At 48.2% G+C, this 17,684-nt stretch overlaps 6 protein-coding genes across 6 annotated transcripts; 2 read left to right on the top strand and 4 right to left on the bottom strand.

Annotated features, from left to right (window-relative positions):
- Positions 1 to 2,532: 2,532 nt before the first annotated feature.
- Positions 2,533 to 5,076, bottom strand: AKR1 (palmitoyltransferase akr1; the record flags this gene model as incomplete). The annotated part of the gene is made up of 6 exons (XM_041692883.1): positions 2,533 to 3,182; positions 3,235 to 3,347; positions 3,403 to 3,667; positions 3,772 to 3,844; positions 3,905 to 4,708; positions 4,786 to 5,076. 6 exons carry the CDS (start codon positions 5,074 to 5,076, stop codon positions 2,533 to 2,535), a joined length of 2,196 nt encoding a protein of 731 aa, XP_041546223.1.
- A 1,027-nt stretch (positions 5,077 to 6,103) lies between these two features.
- Positions 6,104 to 6,853, bottom strand: AKAW2_60724S (putative cyclin-dependent protein kinase complex component; the record flags this gene model as incomplete). The annotated part of the gene is made up of 1 exon (XM_041692882.1): positions 6,104 to 6,853. One exon carries the CDS (start codon positions 6,851 to 6,853, stop codon positions 6,104 to 6,106), a length of 750 nt encoding a protein of 249 aa, XP_041546222.1.
- An 838-nt stretch (positions 6,854 to 7,691) lies between these two features.
- Positions 7,692 to 9,430, bottom strand: AKAW2_60723S (uncharacterized protein; the record flags this gene model as incomplete). The annotated part of the gene is made up of 4 exons (XM_041692881.1): positions 7,692 to 8,324; positions 8,380 to 8,862; positions 8,918 to 9,197; positions 9,261 to 9,430. The coding sequence occupies 4 exons, from the start codon at positions 9,428 to 9,430 to the stop codon at positions 7,692 to 7,694; spliced, it is 1,566 nt and encodes a 521-aa protein (XP_041546221.1).
- Positions 9,431 to 9,774: 344 nt separating this feature from the next.
- AKAW2_60722S (hydrogen/calcium exchanger domain-containing protein) lies at positions 9,775 to 11,039 on the bottom strand (the record flags this gene model as incomplete). The annotated part of the gene is made up of 3 exons (XM_041692880.1): positions 9,775 to 10,072; positions 10,124 to 10,420; positions 10,477 to 11,039. 3 exons carry the CDS (start codon positions 11,037 to 11,039, stop codon positions 9,775 to 9,777), a joined length of 1,158 nt encoding a protein of 385 aa, XP_041546220.1.
- A 2,982-nt stretch (positions 11,040 to 14,021) lies between these two features.
- On the top strand, positions 14,022 to 15,814 carry CYS4 (cystathionine beta-synthase CYS4; the record flags this gene model as incomplete). Its single annotated transcript, XM_041692877.1, has 4 exons — positions 14,022 to 14,281; positions 14,357 to 14,391; positions 14,456 to 15,132; positions 15,188 to 15,814. The coding sequence occupies 4 exons, from the start codon at positions 14,022 to 14,024 to the stop codon at positions 15,812 to 15,814; spliced, it is 1,599 nt and encodes a 532-aa protein (XP_041546219.1).
- Positions 15,815 to 16,566: 752 nt separating this feature from the next.
- Positions 16,567 to 17,569, top strand: AKAW2_60720A (putative short chain dehydrogenase/reductase; the record flags this gene model as incomplete). Its single annotated transcript, XM_041692876.1, has 2 exons — positions 16,567 to 16,810; positions 16,917 to 17,569. 2 exons carry the CDS (start codon positions 16,567 to 16,569, stop codon positions 17,567 to 17,569), a joined length of 897 nt encoding a protein of 298 aa, XP_041546218.1.
- Positions 17,570 to 17,684: the final 115 nt, after the last annotated feature.

The raw sequence follows: 17,684 nt of genomic DNA, 5'->3' as shown, positions 1-17,684 counted from the left end.
ACGCGACTAGACGAGGCGAGACGAGACTAATCCCTAAGCAGTACACGCGGAACCATGCGACATGGAAACCGGAACGGGCGCCTGGAACAGTCGACTCCCTAGACATGCGCCGATCCCCATTCAGGTCTGGGCCAGTGGCATGTCCACAGTTGTTATTATTATTACAATAATGGTAATAATAAAAGTCGCCATTATTATTCACCTTTCCTCCGCCAATCGTAAAAAATTGTCAAGGTTGGTAGCCTCCTGTCCCTGACAACACAGTATTCGGCTGCAGCCTGCTCAGAAAATAGTAAGTAGGCAGCTGAAATTACTTACTTATCCTGGACAGGCAGGCAGGCAGACAGGCCTTTACCAGCTTACCAACTAGTCAGCACCAAATGTTCAAATTCAAGTAGCCTCGCCGTTTCCGCGAACTCCGGAGCCTCTTTTCCCTTTCTCACCCCACGCGTTATATCACGAGAAGGAGAGAGGAAAAACATCCGTATCAGGTCTAGTATATTTGTCACTGAATCCCTACCTGAATTAATTAGATAGACATTACGAGTCTGGATGCATTGCTAGCTAGCTAGCTGGCTAGCTAGATATGAACTTCGGATGTACTTAACTTGTGCTGTGTGACCCGATCAGACGGTCCACGCTTGTGGAAAGGCCGGCTATGCCAGGTACCGGCGACCGGTGTTCCATCTTCCAGGGTCCTGTTCTTCTTTTCCCCCTCCCCCCAATCTAGATACTACTAGTTGTGTCAGGAGGGCGAAGATCGAACGATCTGCAACCCAACAAAAAAGCACACGAGTTTATCTGGAATATCATCCGTGGGATGTCGAGAGATCAGCAAGGTCAGAAACAATAAATAGAAAAAGGGAAGAGGGAAAAAAAAGTAAAAGACCCTGATCATCTGATGCATGGATCTATATTCTCTAAATAGTAAGAAGCAGAAAACTTGATCGTTCAGAAACAAACATCAAACCCATCCTCAACCACCTCACCACATTGCCCTAATCAATCAGCCCAACACCTACCGTTCCATGGATCCATGGTTTCTTCAATTCATTATCAGATGGAATTAACAAAAAACATACAGCCCACTTGCCTTGGACGAAGCGGTGGCCTGACCGCTTCAATCAGATAATAATATATTGGATCCGTGATCCATGGATCATATCACATATTAATTCGTAACTTGGTGCCACTAAACCTCTTTCTATTCTACTAACTAATAGAACCCAGCTTCAGGTCGTGACGAAGAGTGGTCCCGGGGACAATTTGTACCAAAATGTACCCAATGAAATTGAAAAGTCCGGGATTGAAAGCGTGTGTGTGGAAGCTAGACAGACAGACCCACCGCACAGGCTTGCGGTTATTTACGAGGGAAGTTAGGTAGGTGGTTGTCTGCCTAGATGGAATTTCTCGACTTGGGCTAGATCTAGGTATCGATGTAGATAGATACATACTTGACTGATGTACCTACGGGGGCAAAAAAAAAAAAGAAAAGGCAGAAGGAAGACATACACCCCACGACTCAAAAAACGGCTTTGGGGAGCACAAAAGTCTGAAAGTCAAAAAGGGCACCTACCGTCCAAGTGCGTCCAGCAAAAAATACAATCAAATCAATCAATCAAACCGCTCCTGCCGAGATAAGATCTTAGCGTGACATTTTGACTTTGGGTCTAAGGTTTTAAAGCCACAACCAGACGAAAAAATAGGTTTCAGACCAATCATTCCCATTCCCCTTACTCCAAAGGGAAAAAAAGTTTCTCCAAGGTTTAAACACGGAAGAAAAAACGAAGAATACATACATAACATGCATACATGCATGCATACTCTGTAATTTTTATCATTGCGACATCGGCTTTTTCGGCTTCAGAAGCTTGGTTCAGTATGGGGCGCGGGTGTGGAGATTATCTTCGTATGTATGAATCTTGTATAGACGCTGTATGTACGTTACTTACTTACGGTCAATTATCCTCATCCTGATCTCCACTGACTATTATTACAGTCTTTCTCCCTTTCTCTCTCTCTCTCTCTCTCTCTCTCTCTCTCTCTCTCTCTCTCTCTCTGTATTTTTATTCACTCCTTCAGTTCTTGAACTCAGTGCATTGCGCTATGATGGGCTACAAGTTCCTTGGCTTTCCTTATACCATTCCCTGTCATCTCGAAAAGCACCCTCTAGCCTCATAGCAAGGTGATGATTACACCCACTTCTTTTTCTCCGGTTGGATAGATTAGCCTGCAATGTATGCTATTCAGTAATCTGCCAGGTTATATTTGGTCTAAAGTAAAAATATCTACTAATATATCATGATCTTTATATGCAGAAGATAATACATGAAGATAACGTGAGGGCATGAAGGGTCAAAACCCCATCCATGACCATCTATTCCAGTCAAACATATCATCAGAAGGAAGGGCTCATCCGGTACTCATTAGATCGCATATAGAAGATCGAAACATCTCCTCGGAAGTTATTGGTCGTCTGAAGGGCATATTGAGAACCCTGAATGGTCAGTCAATCGAAGACACAGAACGCATCTATGCATTCTGTTCTGGATCCTCGTCTGCCAGGCTCCGATATCTTCCGCCGCTGTGCATACGTGACGGCATCTCGTACATCTGGTTGTAGTTGATTGCTTCACCACCGAGCATGCCAGATCCCGCCTCCCGCTGTCCAAAGTATGGAGCCGGATCGCACCAGAAGTCCCGGCAGTTGGTGACTACACCTCGAGAGAAGGGGTTCTTCGCCCGAGAAGCACGTGGACCATCTCGCAACCCATCCCTTGCTGTTGCAAAGAAGGCATCAATGCCGAGAAGGGAAGTCCACTGCTTCAGACAACCGCCCCTCCGGTGCCGGTGGCCATGGGCAAGAGCTGGATTCGGTCCCTGGCCAGCAGAGGAAAGGCCAGCAGCATCGAGTGAGGTAGTTCCTGCAGCCAAAGCCGAAGCAAAAGCACGAGAGCTTGGGTAGCTTCTGTCAATCGAATGGCCCCTCATGTTTTCGTATGTCGTCTGATTCCGCGAAATTTGGACAAGCTGAACAGCACAGAGCATAGTGACCCAGACCAGCTGAATGATGACCCATACATCAAGGACGAGGGTGAATGTATCACGAAGTACAAAATCACATAGCGCATCGTTAATGACATTACAGGTAGGGTTGACGGGTGCTGGCAAGACATTGATGTCTGTACTAGCCGTTAGTCTTTGATCCGGAGAAGAAGAGGAGTTGATACTTACAGGAGTATGTCAGCTGCACGAAAAGAATTATACCCGCTTCAAGACACGTGATGTATAATACAAAATGGCGCAGATTGTTGGCGCCCACGCAGTTATCAATCCACGGGCAGTGACTGTTCAGGATGTCAATGTTTGAGCTTTTAACTCCAGTCTCAATTAGGGTCTTACTGGTCATGTTTTGCAACGCAGCGCCCGCAGCGCTTGCAATGCTTGCTCCGTAAAGGCTTTCGAATCATGCACGCAACGCAGAAGTTCTCTTCGTCGAATTTCCACTGCTCAAAAAGTTCCGCAATAACTGTTCGCTGCTGATTTCTGCTGCCAAGTTTGGGGACAAACCCAGGATCTTCAATCATCGCGGTGAAATAGAAATATGTTGTCGCTGAGAAGAACAGAGCAAAACAGATATTCGATATGGGATTTGTGGTATATGTGGCTGGCAAGAAGAGTGACTGTTAGTAAACTCTTGGCTGGGGCTTCGCATAATTCCGTCGGAAATCGGATTCAAAACATGTATACAAAGAGCAGGGAAAGCCTCACCTGGCAGCACGTAGAAAATGTATCTCACACCAACCCAGAACAAAGAGCCTGCAAAAACGCCCGATAGGTAAGGCTGGGTTGCGGATCAGTGACGAACAGAGTGAAGAGATGCAAAGGGTAATCGCTGACGTACCGTCTTTTGCAGTATCCTATACTCTGAAATGCTTTGACTGGCCACTTTCTGGGCCAACCATTGAAGTCCATAAGCTGTTGCGATCATAAGAGGGATAGCAGCGAACACAACCAAGTTACTGAGAACCCAGACGGCTACGAAAATCATCAAGAAAGGCCACAAGAAGAAGAACTTGGACATGGTGCTCTTGTTCCGCACCCAAGGCGTCAATCCGAAGGGAAGAACCTTCGTGTTCCCATCGAAGTCATAGCCACACTCGTCCAGAGCACGATACCACACACGCGTGGTATTCATTTCGCCCGCTACCGTCGCTGGGGTCTTACCATCCCTGGTCTTCGCGAATCTATCAGCGCCATATTCAATGAGCTTCTGAACGCAAGGCAACGATCCCTTAACCAGAGCCCAGTGTAAGGGAGTTAAGCCGCTGTCATCAACGGCATTGGCATTAGCGCCCCAGCGCAGGAAGAGATCCACGCAGGCGGGGAATCCCTTATATGCCGCCCACATCAGCCCTGTATGACCTTGTTGATCGGGAACGTCCACCGGGATCTCCTGGTGAAGTAAAAGCACAAGCAGAAAGGCATTTCCGTCGATAGTAGCTAGGTGTAGGATGTTGTAGCCTTGGACGTCGGTAAGAAGAGGGTCCGCGCCGTGCTGAAGCAAAAGATGCACAATATAATAGTGGCAACGTTGAGCTGCCCACATCGCGGGTGTAGCGACAGATTCGCCTCCCTTCGCATTGACGTCGGCGCCAGAGTCGAGTAGGAACTTGCACATGGCATATTGGTTGTTGATGGCGGCCCACTAGAAGAGGAATGGAGCATTGTTAGTTCGGAATCAATTCAAAAGACAAGTGCGAAAGACATATCGGTAACACGCACATGTAACGGGGTGATTCCTTCTTCGTCCTTATAGTTGGGGTGGGACTTCTTCTCATCGAACATTTTCTGCATTACTGCGATCTCTCCTATACGAGCAATCTGCATGACATCTTCACCAATGGGGATCGAGCCCTTAACACCACCGCGTTCCGGTTTCATGTCTTTTAGTTCAACGGTTGCATCATGCTGGGTCACTTTCGGGGGAGTGGTGGTGCCTTTGCCGCTGGGGAGGGAGTGCGGACTTTGTCCCAAACCAGCAGAGCTGCTGCTGCTCGGAGTCCCGGAAGACATTTCAAAAATGATAACCGCGATTATATCAAGATTGACTCCAGCACGCGCGCAACTGTTCCTGGACTAGACAGAGAGGAAGGGGAGATAGAGAATTGCCGCCGCAAAAAAGGGACGAGGTCGTTGAAGCGTTCGGCGGTCACGAGTCAGTTGAGTAGTCTTGCGGAGCCCAACTTAACGGAGCATTGCGGAGTGAACAGGAATCTTCTGAAGCCGGTACTGTCGTATCCAGAAAGGCAACGGTGGCCTTCGAGGCTGTGATGGAGAAAGAGAAGACCGAAAATTAGATGGGGGCGGAAGAAAAGCTGAGGGTATCAGCAATAAACCATGGCGCAGCAGGCAAGCCCCGGGGATGAGCCTCTCCCTTCCCGAAAGGCTGACGGATCGTCCCTCCACTCCGCCTTTCGCGACGTGGTCTACATTTACCCACAACTTCCCTGCGTTATTACTAATGCGAATACGGACTCCCCAACAAGAACAAGAATTCGAGTTGGCTACATGGTACTCCGCAATCTTCTTACTATCATCCTGTTCAAAAGCCCGGTCCTTAGAGATACAGGTGCATCTTGAAGGTAGAGGGCCTAACGTACCCTGAGAACAGAACTTTCGTCCGTCAGTCAGTATAATAATGAATTGCGCCCGACAGGCATTACTCAGCCCAGCTGTCCAGTTCACTAGTACAAAACACCAGTCGCTAACTGATGGGGCGGTTAGGCAGCCGCATTGTAATACGTGCACACAGATTGTTTCTCCAAAATCGGAAGCAAGAAAAGTTCTTCAATTGGGCGTTCTCATGGTAGATACGCAGTAGAGTATCCCAGAAAAGATGATGCTCAAGTTGAAAGGCCACAGTCCAACCATGCGCCCCACAATTCACCCCGGACCAATTTGCGGAGGACCTTTCCAGAGTCAATCAAGAACTACAAGGCCATCGCCATCCCCAAGGCGCTTGCAGGCCTCTCCAAAGTACATTCGCCTAGTGGGAGATTCAAGTGTCTATGTTCGCTCCACGGACGTATCAAGGCTAATTTCAACGGAGGGGATCCCCGCAACAGCCTATTTCTCGGAGTAATCTTATTTGGTCGACGAGCATATCTGCATCGACTCGTAGTTCGAAATCCGCAAGGAAACAGAAACTGATTTCGAGCCTCGATAGTTCGCGCTCAGTCACACCTCCAACCTTAGCAACGCGGCTATGGGGATAGCTGAGGTCTTCCAAGGACTTCATCGCCACGCGAAGTCCAGCAAGCACCAGACGATGCATATTCTTCCGGCTGACGACTATCACCCGTTCAATAGTCGCCATTCTCATGATGTACATGCTTGTAGCCAGATAAACACCTGTAGACATAGGGCAGAACTTGTGCATACGCAGCAAATACTCCTGCAGCGTGATCGGTGGCTGGCGTTTCGAAGAGAAGCGTTTTGACAGCACACTCTGCTGTTTTAGATGACGACCTGCTTCATCGTAGCTTTCTGTGGAGCGACATAACCCAGTGACCCTTATCGGCGTAGATTCCCCGCTAGATATACTGTCGCTGTGGACCAGGGGCCCGGGGACAGGAACGGCAGCTCCTCGGGAATAACCCACTTCTTCTGCTGACGATTCCACAAGCATTTCAATACCTGTGCACAGCAGACCCAGTGCTGCCGTAGGCGAGATCTGGAAGACATCATTCGGGTAGTTGGACCCCAATGTTGATTCATCTTCTTTTGAAGAGCGGATTGTATTAGTTGCCTCCGTAAGGCTCGCAACAGTCGACGGGCTCTCCTTGTTCATCGCGAGACCTTGTACGTTGTCGGGAAACCAAGGGTAATAATGCCACAGATGGCCCTGGACCTACAGGCGGATATTGACTTCCCCGATAGGTATCGCATGGTCGGGACACTGCCCAGCATGTAATTGATGCTGAAATATCTGCACCAGATTCGATGCGAATCGGCTGCGTAGTCTGAGATAAAAGCCTGTAGCTAGAATTAAACACGGCGGTGCTTAATTTTCCTACTAGGGAGGAAACATCTGTGCGATCTGTCAGTGGGCGGCTATCAGTAAACATTCCTTGGGTTGCTCACTTTACCTATGTGACTGGGGTCGAGATCGGCTCACTAGCTGGTCAGTAGCAGCAGCAGACGACTTTGAAAAAGCACCAAGAAAGGCCTGCTTGCTGAATCACTATACATAAACGGGGGAAAGGGATTGATTTCCAGGTGTACAGATTAACAGGGTGGAATGTGAAAGGCGAGGAATGGAGTTGGCCGGATATTAGTGCGCCCGATCTCAACCCAACCGTTTCTTTCGTTACCCTATCAAAACAGGCAATCGATTCTGCTTCCATGCAGAGTGTGAAATACTAGCTTCATCAAAACAAAAGAGCTCCGATTTTGCGAGCCAAGCGGCGTAAATACCCAAGTACATGCGTCGCTTACGATATTCATGAGCGGTTTGCCTCCTATCAAGCAACTATGACATTAAGGATATTTTCTAGTACCTACCACTCCCGCAGTACAAATACAGTGGCGCAGTTATCTATAGTGCCTCCAGTAGACATGGCATTTCAAGAGCAGGCGCGCACAGCGTATCTTCATGTTCAGAATATGTACTTCAAGCCACTCAGGACTCAGTCGTCCACGGCCTTCGAACCCCACATCTCCACAAATTTCTCCTGCCCTCTATCTCTTCTATGAACCACGCTCATGTCGAGTCCCTCAAGCCCCTTCTGAACACCCTTCAAATCGTCTTCGAGATTAGAGAGCTTCCTCTGGTGGTCCAGATTCGCGAGTGAGGTCTCGAATTCAGAATCGGCGTGCAAGGAAGTGGAGAGAAGCTGGATCGCCCGGTCTGTCGGGAGTAACTCAGCCATGAGCGGCGAGTCTGCGGCAATACCATGGTCATTTAGGCTCTCAGTCAACTGATATCGTTTCTCCTTTAGATTATCTGCGCATTCACTGGCTTCGTCTGCATGGAGCACCGAATCCAAAGATAATCCTACTCGGCGTAACACTTTCGCTATTGATTGAGAATCATGGAGCCGATTGTCTTTTTGTGCTGAAGTAAAGCCCGAAACGGGCTGTACAGAGGAACGTCTCAAAGACTCTCTCCTGTTAACAGGCGGGCCCAAGAAGATATCGCCAATCTCTGATCGGTGCGCAGCAGCGATAGCTTCCAGAGTTCCACAATAAGACTCCCTGTCCTGCAGGCACTTGACAAGGCCATTTGTAGACGATGTCATCTCCGATACTACGTCCAAAACCTGGACGGTGTCAGTGCGGCATATTGATGGGGAGGGGGGAAACCCCGTCTCTTACATAGTCCAGCGTTTCATGTGAGGCATTTTGCAGCTCCTCGTGGTGACTGCTTAACTCGCCTATTATAGGTTCGGCGAACTGTTGTTTCGTGGACATCTCAGCTAGTATTTCGATTTCGGGATAGAGGGATTCAAGTTCTTCCTCCAGCGCAGCCAACGGCTCATTTTCCGCGGGTGCTGGCTCAGTTCGCGCTATCATTAGTCCTGCCTGTATCGATTCCAGATATAACCGATCGAGTCGACACCTGATCTCATCGGCAAGGCATTGAGCAAGGACAGTACATCTCTCCAAAGCTATCTTTGCACTGTTCTCATCTTGTTGACTCGTTTCTATCCCGGATGCCAGCCTCTCCAGGTTCGCGATCAGCCTATCATCTTCCTTGAATCGAGCTGTCAGAGACGAGAGTATCCTCTTGGCGTCTGCTGAAGCTTGCTCAGATACGCCTCTCAACTCTGATTCCAATGCGTGAGCCAAGTCACTGGACTGTGTAATATACTCAGCAAAGCTCTGTGACTGAATCAGGAAAAGGAACCACTACCGCGGCAGCTATATTTTGTCTTTCTGACGTATGCTTCTGGCGCAATCGTGCATTGTCCCGATTTTGTCTGAGCCCCAGTTCGTCATCCGAGGTGATAGATCTGTTTAAGCTCTCGTACTGCGATGCTAGTGTTTTGGTCTGTCTTTGTATTGCAGCGGTGGAGGCGTTTAGTGTTTCAAGCGCGCGTCGAAGGTCATCATCCACAAGCGGGCGAGTTGCTTTGAGATTAGGATTGGTGAAAAGGCTCTGCAAGGCACCGGACTCTTCAAGTTTCGAGTACCTAATAGTAACCAAAGCAATCAGTGACTGGGAAAGGTCCGTTGTGAAGCGGGATTGGAAATACAGTATGAGCTCCTCTTGCGACAACAGTGTGTCGGTACTGAGATGCTCCGTCAGCCATTTTGCAAGCTCAGTACCTTCCTTCCTCTCAACGAGGGCGGACTTGATTTGATCGCGATTAATCGAGAGTTCGCGATCTTTGAGAGCGGAGATAATGGTCGATGATGGGTCCATTGAATGATTGCTGCGGTTGGGTCGTGATGATGGTTTGTCGGCGCTCCGCACGGAATCTTCTGCTGCCGCCTCAGGACAAAACAAATAATCCACTTCAGCCTCCCTCCCACTTTGGGGAATTGAACTCCATCACACTACGCAACAGCGCTAGATTATGATACTTTCATCAAACCAAAATGATCAATCATAGACTGCCAGGTCTACTGCAGGCTCTGTCCATTCACCAATATCTTCCTCGTGAGTAAAGGGGAGTTTATAGAATACCCACTACTATCTATACATTACGATATCGGAACGGTTGATACACCGGTACCCACCCGAGCGGAGTCAGTCCAATTCGTCTCTCACGCCTCAGACTCACCCTCCGCTACAATCTGAGGGTAGTACCATGTAGTGACAGCGATAATAACATAGACCAGAACGCAGAGCCCCCCTTCCAGATAGTTGGACTTTCCATCTCGAAGAAAGTTTCCAACAACTAGGATGGACAAAACGACCAAAACAATCATGAAGATCTCGAAATTCAGACCCATATCCTTGTCAATACCCCAGCCGACAATGACTGCGAGCGGCGCGTTCAACAGCGCAGTCTGGATCGAGGGACCCAGGCAATGAAAGAGTGCAAAATTGATCTGATTGTCCCTGTTTCAAGTCAGCAAGGAAGATTGGGCAGTCACCAACGGTTGTAATTACCAAGCTTCATCAATAGCAGTCAAGTGCTCTGCTGCCTTCTCAACAAGTGGCACAAGAATAAGGCCCATAAAATTGTCAGATACACCTCTCTCATTCACAATATCCTCTATTTCCTCCACCAGGAAGACGGCCGACATGCAGACGCATGCGAGAGATATTGCAATAGCCACAAAGCATTCAATCAACGTAAGCTTTGCGCGCTTCATTTCCTGTTCACGATCTTCATCCAGATGCTCATCGAATTCAAGGACTTCGTCGAATATGCTATGATGGCTGTGGAGGTTGTAGAAGAGGTACCTAGGCCATATGAGTAAATAGGAGTTATCGGCGTATTTTGGGAGACGACAACTTACATGATGAAAGCGACTAGGAGTATGACGGCTGTGGCTCTACTGATAATCAGTGTAGACTGATTCAGTGTTTCTGTCGAGATTTGTACATGTGTATGCGATGCATTGCTTTTTAAAGTCGCATAGAAAGCACTCGGGATCAGAAGGCCGAACCCTGCCACTAGAAGGAGTCCTGAGCCCACTTCGCTGACGGCCTCATGGAATGATTGATCTTCTCGCCCAATGCCTCCAAAGAAGAAGCATAGGCCTAAGCAGAGAAGGAGGTTTGCCAGGATCGAGCCTAGAATGGCGGCTTGGATGACAGGGATCAGATTGCCTCCCTTGTCCTTGTGGATCAAGACCATGAAAAGGACTATTTCCACGACAGAACTGAGAAACGTCTCCAGCAGGACGCCAAATACTTTGGGCAGCTTTTTGGCTAGCTCGCCGCCCGCAAAGCCAAGCAAGTTCGCTGAAGGTACCATTGCGATATAGTTGAGGGCAAATACCCAAACATGAAGATCCGGTCGAGCGAAGTGAAGTGCAATCGCAGCTGGGACGAAAGGCCAGAGGACGTTCACCAGCATGGAAAGAGTGCAGGTACTCCGGAAACAAACGCGCAGGAAGTGAAGTGGATGGACGCCAGTTCTCCCACTTTCTCCAGCGGTATCGATTCGAAATAGACTATGGTGCCGTCGGTGTCCTTTCTCATTGTGAGTCGGTAGTATTGTACCGCTCTGCGACTTCGAAGCCGATCGCGTAGCATCCGGTGTCAAAATTCCATCATGTTGTGAAGGATCTCCTTTCTGAGAAGATCGTGACCTCCGTCTGCCACCATCCATGTTGGAGGCCATTGTCAGGGGGAATGCGATTGGTTGACTCGATGATCGGCCAGAATCAAGCTCTTACTGGTCGGACACTGGCTTCTATAAGGTATGTTTGGAGAGCAAGGTAGACAAATCCCTCAATGAAACCAATAGTGAGATAAAGCAAAGCTGGGTTAACCCGGCCTACATGCTCTAGTAAGCTCAGGCACACATGGGCATAGTCAGAGGGTGACTTGAGGCCCAAAGCCAAGGATAGATGAAAGAGAACGGGAGTAGAGGACAAGCAAGATAGTGCATGGACACCGGAGATTATGTACGGGGGATAATAACTGTGGATCTATAGCATTAGAAGAAAGAGAGAAAAAAAAAATAATATGAATAACAGGAGTTTCAGCTGAATATGCTTGGCTTTGCAGATGTGGCAGACGAGTGTCATTGTGTACTATTCCTTTAGTAGAAAGTGAAAGACACGAGGGGAATTTCTGGGGCTGGGACTGTCTGCATGAAGGAAAAGTTAATATGTAGACCAGACCACCTTCAGCGAACATCATTCATATTTTATTTCCCGCTAATCATGGATCGCGATTATTCTGGAGATCTTGATCCATGCAAGCAGTGCAACCAAGATTTTACACAGTATAGCATATGGACAGTATTGTATGCCAGCTTTTGCGGACTGCCATCCTTCGGACTTCTACAGAAACACTGGACGGTATTTCGCTGCACATCACCAGAGTGCATCTGCGAAGACAGACACTCAGGAGAATTGGGTCCCTTCAGCTGAGGCGATCCCCGAGTTCCTTAGTTTACCTTTGGGTTGTCCAAGTTCGAAACATTGTGCCCACGCTGTGGTCTTGGCGAGCCTATGAGCATCGGAGTGTGGCCTCTGGATGGAGCCGTGGCGCTTCGGCAGGTGAGCTGTTAAAGGCTCACCCAGAAAAAAAAATAAGCTGTCAACAGACCCGTCAGCTGCTGGGTGATTATCATCCCGCTGTAAGCTCCAGAGCATTATTCGCTCCTACTCTGTCGGATATGGCCGGTGTCTCCCGTGTTAGTTATACATAGTATATAGTATGTATTAGGAGCGAGATCTGCTGTATCCTCTGAGAATGCGGTTGTCTCAAGCATGCTGGCTTAGTGACCTTGGGCTCTGTATTGTAAGGAGTCGTTACTCCAAGGAGGGGCCGGTTCACGCATTGTCGATACCGGATACACAGCCACGATTGACTCGCGTCGAATCCTGCAGCTCCAGAGTGGATACTCACCGAAGGTTGAGAGTAAGCGGTAAACATGGCCTAGCTTGGCGGGCTCCCGCAAACTTCCCGGCAGTTGGCTGGCTTTGACCAATGTCTCGAGTCTCGACACAGCTTATATCCTCCTTTCGAAATCTACAATCGTGCATTCATTAAGCACACAACGATATAGATAGTAGTAATCACTGAACCCTATCTTACTTACAACTATATAATCGATGTGGATGCAAGTATCAATGGGATGGAGGATGCAGTGAAAGGACTCATCGCGATTTGAAAAAGCAAATATATTGTGAGTACTGTAGTAGTACTCGGTGTACTCCGGAGTAAGTAGAGTAGAAGAGTGGAACCTAGAACAGACCCCAGCATTGAACCGGAATTGCAACAAAAAGGCAAATTAAACAATAAAATAGGACTCCGCCGTCCTGGATCAGGGGCCCAGACAGGACCCGCGGCCCTTAACCCAAGTATCCTAAGTGATGACACAGTCACTCCGAGTGTCCCTCTTTCCTGCTCTCTTACGTACTTACTCTCTATTTCGATCACTGACAGCAAAAATAAGAATAGAGGCTAATGCAATGCCTGTCTTCCACATGGAATTACTGAGGTATTGAGAGAATTTCCCCGCAGATAGAAGACGTCATTTTCATTCGTCACTACCTTCTTCGGGACTGAAGGTGATGCTACTGCTGGTTGCAAGGAAAGAATGTCAAGATGCCTTTTAGTATTCCATCACCGATGTTGTATTCAAGGCTTACCCATACACATCTCTATCTACTAAAATTAGTTGACAGGGGTCAATCCTGCTGATCTGATCTACGTAGATACTCTATATCCAAAGTACGTAAGTAGGGACTTGTCGTCATGTGGTGCCTGTTGGAGTACCTTATTTTCTTTCGGGATCTGCTTAACTACTAGTCTAGTATGTGATTATGGTTCTAGGTAGATTTTCTGTACATGGTACCTACATGAGGGGTGTGTTTTCTGATTGGTGGTGCGTGTAAATACCCACCTTGCCTCCACCAAATTGTGGAAGAAATGGAAGAAGCTAAATTCCATGAGATGAGGGAGATCGCCCGTTATCATAATCCTTCTGTGTCAAGTGAACAATTGCCATCCTCCAAGCCTCTAATGACGACAACTCCTAACTATGACATTATCTGATGTAGTCCAACTACTAATTAACTTTACATGTCAGACCATGCAGCGATCACGTGGTGCTTATGCAGGAATTTCGTGAACTCGAGCGATATGGCGAATGCGGTTGGGTGGCACTGGCACATCGTAAACGGCTACCGTCGGGAGGGGTATACCACCAATCTGTTACGAGATTTTTTGCCTTGCCAAATTTTTTTTTCATTTTTCTTGTCTCATTTCCTCACCTCTGATACCCCTAATATACTCACACACGACCCTCAATTGCTCTTCATAACTCCTTCTCCTCACGGTTAACCCAGTTTACGAAATTCAGCTATCTCCGGTACCTACCATGTCCACGAAAACCACCCCGGCCGGTCCTCCGGTGGCCCTTGATACGATTACCCAAAATATCGGCAATACTCCCTTGGTTAAGCTAAACAGGATTCCGCGCAGCTTGGGAATCGAAGCCACCGTCTACGCCAAATGTGAATATTTCAATGCTGGCGGGAGCGTGAAGGATCGCATCGCTTTGCGCATGATTGAAGAAGCGGAACGATCTGGGCGCATAAAGCCTGGCGATACTTTGATCGAACCTACTAGCGGTAACACGTAGGTCCCCGTTGCGCAAATCACGCAGATGCTCTCAAAGGAAATGTTCTAATTTGTATGATTTCCAATCACTAGTGGTATCGGTCTAGCTCTTGTTGCGGCCGTCAAGGGTTAGTTGATCCAGGATCTCTAAGTTGCGATCTTTTCGGCTAATAATCTTCCCGGAGTATGCAGGCTACAAGACTATCATAACTCTGCCTGAAAAAATGTCCGCCGAGAAAGTGTCCGTATTGCGTGCCTTGAATGCTACTATCATCCGTACTCCCAACGAAGCGGCTTTCGACTCCCCGGAATCTCACATTGGCGTCGCAAAGCGCTTGGAGAAAGAACTTCCCAATGCGCACATTCTGGACCAGTATGGGAACGTGAACAATCCCCTTGCCCACGAGTTTGGAACCGCAGAGGAAATCTGGACTCAGACAGAAGGTCGGATTAGTGCGGTTGTCGCCGGTGCTGGCACTGGTGGAACGATTACTGGTATCTCTCGCGGCCTCAAGAAGCACAACCCCGATATCCAGGTCATTGCAGCAGACCCCCATGGATCTATCTTGGCACTTCCTGCTGCGCTGAACGAGGAGCATGTGAACGAGCCTTACAAGGTCGAGGGTATCGGATATGATTTTATCCCCGACGTCTTGGATCGCCAGGCAGTTGACAAGTGGTACAAGACCGCCGACAAAGAGTCGTTCCAATACTCTCGGCGGCTAATCGCCGAGGAAGGTCTTCTTGTTGGTGGAAGCAGTGGAAGTGCCATCTCCGCTTTGGCGCAAGCCGCGAAGGATAACAGATTCAAGAAGGATGACGTGGTTGTCGTCGTCCTGCCCGACAGCATCAGAAGTTATCTTACTAAAGTAAGTCTTCATGTACTCTTAGGCTGTTTTTGACGAGTCCTCTAACCTAGTACAGTTTGCCGATGACGACTGGCTCGCTGCGAATGGTCTTCTGTCATCGACCCCTGAGCCCACATCCTTCCCGGCGTTACAGCCACAGGCGAAGAGCGATGCCTTCGCCGGCTCACAGGTCAAGGCCCTGAGATTGAAGCCCATCACAACAGTCCGATCCAACATCCCCTGTGAAATTGCCATTGAAATGATGCGCGACAGAGGTTTCGACCAACTTCCCGTTCTTGCTCCTTCTGGCAAGAAGCTTGTCGGACTGCTTACCCTTGGAAATGTTCTCAGCCGGCTGACCCATGGACGTGCTACCGGGAAGAGCCCGGTTGCTGATGTTATGTTCGATTTCAGCAAGATCCCGGAAATTGTCACCGATCCTAGAGATATGGGGCTTGCCAGCTCGCAGGCCGGCCAGAATGGTAGTGCTAACGCGAAGCCCCATATCAGAGATCGGAAATTTGTGGAGATCACCATGGATACGCCTTTGAGCGTTCTCAACCGATTCCTTGAATGGAACAGCGCAGCTGTGGTTACTGAGCGAGATGACCAAGGTGCCATGAAGCCGGTTGCGGTGGCGACCAAGGTTGATCTCCTCACCTGGATGCTTCACAACGACAACAATGGCACCTCGGGTAACTAAGATTATAATATTCTAGCGACTGCAACTTGGCTTTTCAACCGGTATGCTATAATCTGGAGAGTATCAACTATATCTTCAATTTTCTTTTTTTTTCTTGGCGGATGCCCTCCGGCACACAGTTCTCGAGTCATATAGTCATATAACGAAGGCTGTGCCATGGGCGGTATGGAGTTAATTGGAACAAAGCTAGATAGTTCAGGTCAAACGAGCAATCAGACACTACCATTAAGTTGGCGCATCTTGACATGTGTGTAGGACTGACGTATATAACAGAGGCCCAGAATGACGTCTCCGGTCCACTGTTCTGTAACTCAAATCACCGGTTTCGATATTATTTAACAATGAATCCAAATTGTACCCCCAAAGGATGGCCAGCAATGGAGATCCCTCTTAAACTATACATCGTCTCTTCCTTTGGATACTACTAGACATTTATAATGACAGGAATATTCACCTATAGAGAATTCTCCTTACGGGACACACCACCGTTGGATGGGAAGGTGGCTTTGGTAACAGTATGTCTACTATTCGTTTACCGAATTATGTATAAAAGGACTTGCAGTATAACCGAGAAATCAAAATATCACAATCCTGCAGGAGACTATCGCTAACATGACAATTAATAGGGTGGTCACGGAGGCATAGGAAGAGGTAACTAACTCTACTCTATCTACCCTACTAGTTATCGCTGCAATTTCGTCTCTCCTTCCACGCCGAGTCTTGAATCAGCTTTCCTAATTGAAAATGATGTTATGTTAGAGATCACCGCCCAGCTTCTTATTCATAATATAGACAGAGCTTTGGTCCTCGGTCGAAACAGTGACAAATTCCTAGCAGCCAAAGAAGAATGGCAACGTCGTCATATCAACCTAGGCAAGGACGACAAAAGAGTCACTTTCGTCCAATGTGATTTGGGTGATATCTTCGCCGTGAAGGAAGCAGCTGATCAGGTCAGAAGTATAACAAAACGACTAGATATCATTTTTTGCAATGGCGGTACGACACCTTCTTCTATACCACCACTACTCCCCTCCTTTTCACTATTATACTACGTATTACGAACTAGCGGCAATAGTCGATTGATTCAGAACAAATTCTATAGGCCTTGGTGTCACAACCAATTACGAACGATCACCCCAGGGAGTGGAAATGGTCTTTGCGGCAAACTGCGTTGGCCACCAGGAATTGGTCACTCTGCTCCTACCACTTCTGAAACGCACAGCAAACCAGCATAGCGAATCCAGAGAAGCCCGGATTGTTGTCACTAGTTCCTCGCTGCACTCAGTATGCCGTACCTTGGACTTTAACCAGCTTACCACACCTACACGTGTGATGCCTATGCATCCGTATATTGATGGCTTCTGGCGTTATTGTCGTTCCAAGTTGGGAAACATTCTCTTTACGAGAGAACTCGCCCGTCGAATTGAGCAAGAAGGTCCCAACGCTAACAATATCTACGTGAATGTTTTCTTCCCTGGGAACATTGTCACAGAGCAATGGAAAGCCTGGGACGAGTATGTAGGGACTACCCTCGGTGCAGTTTTCCGTTATGTCTTTTCAATCATTGGGCAAAGTACACAAGACGGCGCCGCCACCGCCGTCTATCTGGCTACAAGTGATCGGATTCGTGTTGATGGGATTCGCGGCCAATACTACATTCCTATTGCCAAGCCAGACGCAACGACTGACATTGGTAATGACCCGGTTCTCGCCCGCGACCTTTGGGTACGTATTCTTACGTTCCGCCCTCTCTGACCCTGCCTCTTCTCCTCGCGTTTCTGATTGCGTACAGGATTGGATAGATACCAAGGTGACAGAGCATCTGGGCCTTCGTTGGCAACAAGAGACCTGATAGTAGCTGCTCCGAGAT

This window comes from Aspergillus luchuensis, chromosome 6 (assembly GCF_016861625.1).
Source record: "Aspergillus luchuensis IFO 4308 DNA, chromosome 6, nearly complete sequence".
Lineage (NCBI taxonomy): Eukaryota > Fungi > Ascomycota > Eurotiomycetes > Eurotiales > Aspergillaceae > Aspergillus > Aspergillus luchuensis.
This window is presented reverse-complemented; position numbering and strand designations above follow the sequence as displayed.